The sequence below is a fragment of the Diceros bicornis genome, chromosome 30 (genome assembly GCF_020826845.1).
Source record: "Diceros bicornis minor isolate mBicDic1 chromosome 30, mDicBic1.mat.cur, whole genome shotgun sequence".
Taxonomy (NCBI): domain Eukaryota; kingdom Metazoa; phylum Chordata; class Mammalia; order Perissodactyla; family Rhinocerotidae; genus Diceros; species Diceros bicornis.
This window is the reverse complement of record NC_080769.1, coordinates 12,263,726-12,273,333: the sequence shown is the minus strand read 5'-3', so window position 1 is coordinate 12,273,333 and position 9,608 is coordinate 12,263,726. Positions and strand designations below refer to the sequence as shown.

Sequence of the window (9,608 nt, the reverse complement as noted above, 5' to 3'; positions counted from 1 at the left end):
CCCATCCTTATTGTTTCTTTATTTATTTTAGCTAAGTCTTTGGGTCTCTCAGAGCCAGATTAATACGTAAGAGGGATGTGCTGCAGGGTTGGGGATTGTGTGATATTTTAGAATGTACCTCATTGCATGGGAATTTACCCCACAGACCCTTCACCCAGCTTTAAAAATGGCCAACTTCTAGCCAACATTTTTTCATCTTTACTCTCTCTTTCTGCCCCAAGGTACTCCCCCTCCCCAATTATCTGGACATAAATTCAACTCATTACATTATTTCAGCTGCAAAACTTTTAGTATGTATTTCCAAAATATCAGGACTCTTTTAAACATAGCCATTTTATCATACCTACAGCTTCCTTTGGAGCAGCTGTCTGATTTGACATGGGAGGAAACTAAGAGTGAAAGATCATATCTGTGAAAAATGAACAATAATTCTTTAATGTCATCACATCTCCAGCCTTATAACCTTTAAAACATTGTTTGATTTGGGATCCTGTAAGATACTGCAATTGGTCGATATGTTTCTAAGTATCTTTTAATCTAGGTCCTCTATATGTATTTTACCCCTTAGAATTTTTCTTTTTTTTTTTTGATGAAGAAACTGGATAGTTTGTCCTGTGGAGTTTTCCACATTCTGGATCTGGCTGATTGCAATAGACCAGGATTTCCAATTCCAACAGGGTATTCCATCAGATGCCTCTTTGTTCCCCATTTGCTGGGGGGTAAGCTTGCTTCCTAAAAGCAACGCTGCTGTGATCATCCTTGCAAGATCCTTTCCTTGGGATAATTTCTCAGAAGTGGCATTGTTGGATCAAAAGATGGGCAGAAATGAAAGAGTTTTGATAAACATTGGCCACCTGCCTTTTAAACTCTGTGACCATCAGAAATTGATTTTCATGGGGCTTATTCATTCCAGGAACTCTTGCCACGTCTTGCTTGAGAGCGTTTCTCAGATTGTTGTTCCTGGAATCTCAGTGCTATGGGACGCAAGTGTCTGACCCTGCTCTCAGGTGAGTGGAACAAAGAATTCCCATCTCTTCTCCCCTTGATCACAGTATCCTAGCTTTGGTTGCTCTTCCAAATTTGGCACTTTCTCCAGAAATTACTGTGTGTGCCTGTCCTACTAGAAAACCTCATATTGAGTCTCTTGGTTGCTCTCCCCCAAAGCAGAACTGAGACAAAGACTTGGAAGCAAGTAGTTTGTTTGGGAGGGGATCCCAGGAAGCACAAGGGAGGGAGTGGGGCGTCAGAGAGGGAAGGGAGAAGAGTGAATGAAGGGTGTGTTAATGAGGGGTTACCACTCTGGGTAACTGACACTGAATCCTGTAGGAGACCCTCTAAGAAGCAGTACCTAATATGTCTTATATGGGCAAGAAGTCTGGGCTATTTATCCTCTAGTCTGCATCCCTCACTACTTGACAGCCAGTCCTAGTGTAACTCCCAAACATTTCTGGTCTGCCACGCACAGGCAACAGAAAAATACCCCCTTACAGAGAGATGCAGTAAGTTATCTGATGCATAGAGCCCCCTCAAAGTAGGCTAAGGGACACTTCAAGCATCTGCTACACTGATTGACTGCCAAGAGGTTCCATGCTTGGAATATTGTAGCTTATAATGTTACAATGATCTGGATTTATCCACCCTTCTGCTCTGAAATTTAAGATCTTCAAGGTAATTTTTAAAAAAACATAGGAGTATTCATATAGAGTTTTATGATCTTATGAGCAAGCATGCGATATCCAATACCCTATGTCAAGGGTGGACAAGCTTTTTTGGAAAGGGCCAGACAATAACTATTTTCAGCTTTGTGGACCATTTGGTCTCTGCCTTAATTTCTCAACTCTATGCTGCAGTGCAAAAGCAGCCACAGACCTTATGTGAACTGAAGGGAATCACTGTGTTCCGATGACACTTGATTTATAGACATAGATATTTGAATTTCATATAATTTTCACATGCCATGAAATATTCTTTTTCTTTTGATTTTTTTAACCATTTGAAAAGTGTAAAAACCATTCTTAGCCCATAGGTCATACAAGAACAGGCAGTGGTTCTGGATATGCTGATGCTTGAGCGTTTTTGACTTGCAAAAATGGCCACGTCATGTGATTTAGCCTAATATAATGGATACTTAAATATAATGGTTTTCTCAGTATCCATGATGCAGAGCATCATAAATATTGTAGAAGAGGTAGGAAGAGCAGATGTTGACCTTCTCTAGTCCAGGGGATTTGTCTGGTTCTATGATAATCCACATAGGTCATGGGCAGATTCCCTACCCACCCCCTCTTCCATATGATAGAAATCCAAATGACCTAGTTTATATTCATCTTACTTAAACCATCTGGGGGCTAATGTCAGCTGTGAAAGCAGATGCTTCCAGATTTTAGCAAAGGATTCCAACACAACATGCTTGCAATGAAAGGCATACGGGAAAAATCCATTTTTCAAGTGTCTGGTCATTCCCAGCCTATCTTACTTTGAGGGAGTGATATTAGGAAATATGTAGAAAGGTTCTCTGCCTTTCTGAGTTCACACCCAACTTTAATTAAAGCTTCTGTCTAATAATGTAGTAGACCTTTTAGATCATCTTCAAAATGAATCATCCCCAAAACAGCTGTATCCATTCCAAATTTGCCACAGTACGTGGACTCCCAGGATTCTTACCATCTGTGCTATTCAGATCTCCTCTTACTACAGATAAAGCACTAGTTCTTAAGAGGTTATACCTGTGTTGTCTAGTACCATAGCCGCCAGCCACTTGTGGCTACTCAGCACTAGAAATGAGACCAGTCTGAATGGAGATCTGCTATACATGCAAAATGAATACTGGATTTCAAAGACTTAACACACGCAGAAAAGAATGTAAAATACTTTTATTATTGAACCAGGTTTGTTCTGCCCACTTATGCCAATCACTGATACAACGAGTTTGCAGCAGAGAAAGCGTTTAATTCACAAGGTAGCCAAGTGAGGAGATGGGAGAACCAGTATCAAATCCACCTCCCCCAAAAATGGAGATTAGGGATATTTATGGGATAAAAGGGTGGGAAGGTCTGAAGTGTGGGAATAGACGATTGAAGGTAAGGACAAGTGAGGTAACTGATCTGTGCAAGGGCAGTCAAACTTCATGGCTCTTCATAGAATGCATGTTCACAAAATGGCGGCATTACCATGATCTGAGGGTGGAGTTTTCAGTTCCTTGACATCAAAGGGTCACCTGTCGGTCATCTGTGCAGCCCCAGTTGATGAATCAGTGGTCTTAACCAGCCTGAATTGGACAAAGAGTCAACTCTCAGTTCCTGAAAAACTTAGGCACTCATTACCATGGTGACTCAAGCGTCAGAGATGTCATCTGTAGAGTGGATTTTAGTAATGTGTTATCTAACCACTTTTGCAAACAGACAACCAAGAACAGTTAAAGCAAGTTGGCCCCTAGTTCCACTTTATGAATAATTTGTTTTATATCGATTGCGTGTTAAAATGATGACATCTTGACTACATTGGGTTAAATAAAGTATATTAATGAAATTAATTTTACCTGTTTCTCTTTGCCTTTTAAAAATGTGGCTACTAGAAAAAGTTAAAAGGACCTATGCAGCTCATATTATATTTCTATTGGACAATGTGGGGTTAGAGGTCTGGATGGGTAGAAACAGAGCATTGAACAAAGAAAGAAGGTTGTGAATTTGGTCTTTTGGTTCTAGACCTGAAGAAAAGTTTTATGAGCTGCTGGATTTTCAGAAATTGAGACATACAGCTTGTGACATTGTGATTTATAATAAGAAATATATATTTGGTCTTCCTCTTTGTTTCTAGCACAGAGCTCCTAAAACCCTTGGAATTTCCTGTGCTAAGAGAGATAAAGTTGTCTTACGTTATTTTAATGAGGTGACTTTTGGAAAGCCCCAAGATCACCGAAGGATGGCAGCAGGTTGCCAGTGGAGCCAACCATGTGATCAGAGGGTTGGAACTTTCAGTCCCTCCCCCTTACCTCCCTTGAGGGGAGAGGGGCTGGAGATGAAGTTCAATCACCAACAGCCAATGATTTAATCAATAATATCTATGTAATAAATCCTCCATAAAAACCCAAAAGGACAAGGTTCTCAGAGCTTCTGGGTTGGTGACCATGTGGAGATTTGGGGAGAGTGGTGCTCCTGGAGAGAGCATGGAAGCTCTGCACCCTTTTCCCATATCTTGCTCTACACATCTCTTCCATTTGGCTGTTCCTGAGTTTATCCTTTCTGTAATAAACCAGTGATCTAGTAAGTAAACTGTTTCTCTGAGTTGCTCTAGCAAATTAATAAAACACAAGGAGGTGGTCATTGGAACCTCCAATCTAGAGCCAGTCAGTCAGAAGCCCAGGTGACAACCTGGACTTGTGATTGGCATTTGAAGTGGGGATGGGGTAAGTCTTGTGGGACTGAGCCCTTAACCTGTGAAATTTGATGCTATCTCTAGGTAGATAGTGTCAGAATTGAGTTGGATTATAGAACATCCAGCTGATGTCTAAGAATTGCTTGTTGATGTGCGAACCCACCCCACACACCTTAGAATTGGGTGCAGAACCTCTTACAGCTGCAACTGGATGTACTTTTCGTGCTCCAGTAGTATATGATGCTCTCCTGTGACCCTCAGGTTTATAGCCTACATGGAAGAATCTACAATGAAGCTAGCACATGTATGACTGGGTAGTGGAAGACAAAGCCCCTAACTCACCTAGGCTTCAGCCAAGCAGAGCCCCAGGGCATCCTCCGTCTGAACTGTCCCTTTCTCTTTCTGTTCCAGGTCTCAGTGTCCTGCTGGTTCTGTCAGGATCGGATGCAGAGAATTCTGGAGGTGAGTCTTCTCATTGTCAAAGACCTGGGGAATGGAAATTGGGACCTGGAACCTGCCTCCAGAACCCTTTCCAAGGGAAAGAACACTAAATCTCTGCTGCCTTCTGCCTACTCTTTGGAGTTCCCAAGGACTATTTTCCCATCTTCACTATCATCCCATTTCTTTAGCTCTTGCATTGCACCAGGCTCAGTGCTAAGCAAATTGCACAGGCCATCTCATTCAATCCTCATGACATTCCTGTACAGAAGGTCCTGACATTATCCCCACTTGACCAATGGCCCTCTAGAGAAGTATCTGGCTCAAGGACACACAGCTGGTGGACGTTGGACTCTGTCATTTGTTTCCCAAAAGCCTGTGTCCCAAGTCATTCTGGAGATAGTTTTGCCTTTTCCCCATGTCTTGGGTTGGGTTCTCCCAGAAGCACACCCTGAGATAAGGACTTGAGAGCAAGTCATTTATCTGGGAGTTGATCCCAGGAAGCACTAGCTGCGAGGGGAAAGTCAGATGGGGAGGTGAAGAGCCAATACAGGGTCCCTTATCAAGCACGTTACATGTGAGTAACTGGAGCCTGATACCCTGGAGACTGTTGGGCATCATAAGAAGCATGCACCTCAGAGTTATTCCCCACAACGGGTAAGGAAGCTGTTTTCTTCTTATTGGTTTATTTTTAAATGGTGGTAAAATATGTATATCATAAAATTTACCATTTTAACCATTTTTAAGTGTGCAGTCTGTGGCATGAAGTACATTCATGTTGTTGTGCAACCGTCATCACCATCCATCCACAGAACATTTTTCCTCTTGCAAAACTGAAACTGTGTACTCATTAATCCGTAATTCCTCATTCCCTCTCCCACCAACCCCTGAAAATTACCAGTCTACTTTCTGTCTCTATGAATCTGACTACTGCAAGTACCTCATGTAAGTGGAATCACACAGTGATTGTCCTTTTGTGATGGGCTTATTTACTTACCTAAATGTACTCCTGGTTCATCCACGTTGTAGCATGTGTTGGAATTTCCTTCCTTTCTAAAGCTGAATAATATTACATTGTATGCGTGGACCACATTTTGTTTATCCATTCATCTACCAATGGACACTGGCTTGCTTCCACTTTTTGGCTATTGTGAATAGTGCTGCTATGAACATGGGTATACAACTACCTCTTCAAGACCTTGCTTTCACTTCTTTGGGATATATACTAGGAGTGGAATTGCTGGATCATATAGTGATGGCAATTAAAAAAAATTTAGAAATTGCCATACTGTTTTCCACAACAGCTGCACCATTTTACATTCCTACCAGCAGTGGATTAGGGTTACAATTTCTCTACATCTTACCAATACTTGTTACTTTCTGTCTATTTTTGACAATAAAGAAGCTGGGTTTTTTATACACTGACTCCTGCCAGTCATGGATTGAGGGGGCTGCTCCCGGGGGCAGAAGACATTGCCAACCTGCCACGTGGTGAACAAAGAGGCGTCTGGTGGCCAGAGAAAGCCCTCAGTAAAGAAGCACACTGCTGACAGTTGGAAGTTATTCCAGGCGAAAGTAGCTTTGGTGGCAGAGGTGGGATACGGGTGGAGAACTGTGAACATCTGTGCTCAGCAGTGAGATGGGTGCAAAAAGGATGTCAACAGAGCTCTTCCCAAGAAGACACTTCCAACCACAACATCTAGATGCTCAATGAATATTTCTTGAATGAATGAATGAACAAATGAATGAATGGATCCTATGCTCCCTGCAGCTTTCTGTCCTCAATGCCCTGACAATGCCAGCTGCTACAACAGCACCCACTGTGCTTGTAAAGATGGATTTCGTTCCACGTCTGGGACGAGATACTTCATCGAGTCCTCTGAGGAATGTGAAGGTAGGGAAGCAATCCACACTCATTTTGGAGTTTGGAAGGGGTCAGGGGCATCTTTCTAAGCCCCGAACACTGTATTACATAGGGGTTCTGGTGCTGCAATGATGGTATAATATTACAAGATGAAAAATGTCAGAGGTGCTTCAATGTCCTTAGAGAAGTCCCTAGCCCTTGTCCCCCCTCTACTTTCATCCTAATGCTGGCTTGATGATCCCTGATACTGATTTGGTTTTTCCTTAGAGGGAGACAGAGTTCCCAGGACGCTGGCTTCTTGAAGTCTCAAGCACTGGTGCTTTTTGTTTGTTTGTTTGAGAATTCCACAAGGGCAAGGGTCATATCTGATTTGTTTATTGCCGTATGCCTAGGACAGGGAACAATGTCGCATAGCAGATGCCCAATAAAAATGGGCCGGCCTTGTGGCTTAGAGGTTAAGTGCGCGTGCTCTGCTACTGGCGGCCTGGGTTCAGATCCCGGGCGTGCACCGACGCACTGCTTCTCAGGCCATGTTGAGGCCGTATCCCACATACAGCAACTAGAAGGATGTGCAACTATGACGTACAACTATCTACTGGGGCTTTGGGGGAAAAAAAAAAGGAGGAGGATTGGCAATAGATGTTAGCTCAGAGCCGGTCTTTCTCAGCAAAAAGAGGATTAGCACGGATGTTAGCTCAGGGCTGATCGTCCTCAGAAAAAAAAAAATGAGTTCACCAAGAGAACAAATGAATTAATTAATATCTTGACACTCAATATCTTCCATTATCTGGCTCCAACTTAGTTTTCCAGTTTCGCTTTTCACTACTCCCATGTCCTCCAGCCAAAATCCTTTCTCATTTCCACAAATTCTAACAGTCAATTTGAATACTAGAGGGAAATACCACTCCTGAATATCTGATTGGTGAAACTGGATATCTGATTGATGGAGTTGTTGTGTAAATTCAGAAGGTGAAGCAAAAAACAGTAGACCATTTAGGATATATTTTATTTTGTTGTGGAAGAATATACATAAGATACAATTTACCATTTTAACCATTTTTATATGTATCTTTCAGTAGTATTAAATACATTCACATTGTTGTGCAACCATCACCACTATCAATATGACTGAACATTTTATGTTAGAAGGCCATAATTTATGTTATAATTATTTGTGAATTATCTGTTCATGTCTTATCCCTATTTTTCTATTGAGGTTTTGTTTCTTTGTCTCTCCATTTTTGAGTTCTTTACCTGTTAGAGATGTTAGTCCTTTGTCTATAGTATACATTGCAAATATTTTCTCCCTGTTTGTCCATCGCCTTTGGAGTTTGCTTATATATATTTTACCCATGTGATTAAATAAATTGTTTTTAATGTAAGTAAGTTTATCAAGGATTTTAAGTCATCATTAAAATGCCTTTCCCTACACAGAGATTAAAGAAGAATTTATCTATGTTTAATTCTAGTAATTGTATGGTTCCATGTTTACATTTATATCTCCGATTCATGTAGTTTATTCTTGAGAATGGTGAGGTGCAGGTCTCATTACATCTTATTTAAAAATCCATCCTGACCAGGATGAAGGGCACTCTAGAGAAGCGAATCATGTGAAAATATGTAAGGTGCATTTGTCATACTGTTTGAGAACATTCGGTTCTGCTGCAGAAGAAAAGTAAAAAAACAAATGTGATATATGAAACTCATAAGATGTGTTAAATGTAAACAGTAGGTAGAGCATGTGTGTGTTAAACGTAGATAGAAAGGAATGGAAAGGCCAATGGTAATATTCATGAAGCAATAAATATATATGAGACACCTAGGTACTAAATATTCATGACAAATCAGGTATATAAGAGGCATTTATTGCCCAAGATATACATTATCTACAGGATATACAAGAGCACTTAATATTTTTGAGGTTTTAATTCAGTCACTCATGGTGGTAACTATTCTGGCTCATATATCCTCTGCTCAAAACACCTAAACCCATAGCCCAAATAAAACCTATAGGTGTTAAGCAGACTAATAAGCAAGCTACAGCTATTGGACACGTGTACTTGTCTTGCGTCCTTCCAACAGAGAGAATAAGTGTGAGTCATAGGCTCAGGACACCTTCTGTCTGTGTCTTCCTTTGCTTGAACCTCAACTCTAGTCCATCAGTGGCCAAAGCTGATGTGGCCGGCAGATGCAGAACATATGAACCTTGCATAGGCCAGGATTTAAGTAGTCTAGTCCGTTCATCTCACTTGCACTTTTTCCTAATATTATACAATCATGCATTGCGTAACTATATTTCAGTAATGACAGACCACATATACGACAGGAGTCTCATAAGATTAGTACAATAGAGCCTAGGTGTGTAGTAGGCTATACCATCTAGGTTTGTGTAAGTACTCTCTATGATGTTTGCACAATGACAAAATTGTCTAATGACGCATTTCTCAGAACATATCCCCATCGTTAAGCTATACGTAACTTTATTCACTTATCTTATCTCTTTCCTTTTGCTACTGTGTGTTTTAAATTGATTTAATAAACTGGGTGATTCAAGCATTTAAAAAGTTCCATCCTCACTTCAGTGATTTGACATACCACCGTTATCATATTCTAAAGCTCCATATGTACTTGGGTCTATCTCTGGACTTTTAGTCTATTCCATTAGTCTATTTATCTATTCATGCACCAGCACTTCACTGTTTTATTGAGGCTTTATAGTATGTTTTAATGTCTGGAAAGGCTAGTTCCCGCCTTGTAGTTTTTCTGGTTATTCTTGCTTGATAGTATCAACTTGTCTCACTCCATAAAATATGCGTAGATATTTTTTATTGGCATTGTATTGGATTTCTAAGTTAACTTAAGGAGAACTATCATCTTTATAATGTTGAGTCATCTTATCCAAGAACAGGAAGTGTTGTTTGGGGTACATTTA

General features: G+C 40.7%; 1 protein-coding gene across 1 annotated transcript in view; it reads left to right on the top strand.

The window, feature by feature from the left end:
- Window positions 1–976: 976 nt before the first annotated feature.
- Window positions 977–9,608, top strand: part of LOC131394467 (putative adhesion G protein-coupled receptor E4P) — a 28,693-nt gene continuing 20,061 nt past the window's right edge. The window contains exons 1-3 of the mRNA XM_058525840.1: window positions 977–1,007; window positions 4,786–4,836; window positions 6,584–6,706. Coding sequence (XP_058381823.1) covers window positions 977–1,007; window positions 4,786–4,836; window positions 6,584–6,706 — 205 coding nt within the window. The remainder of the gene's footprint in view (window positions 1,008–4,785; window positions 4,837–6,583; window positions 6,707–9,608) is intronic.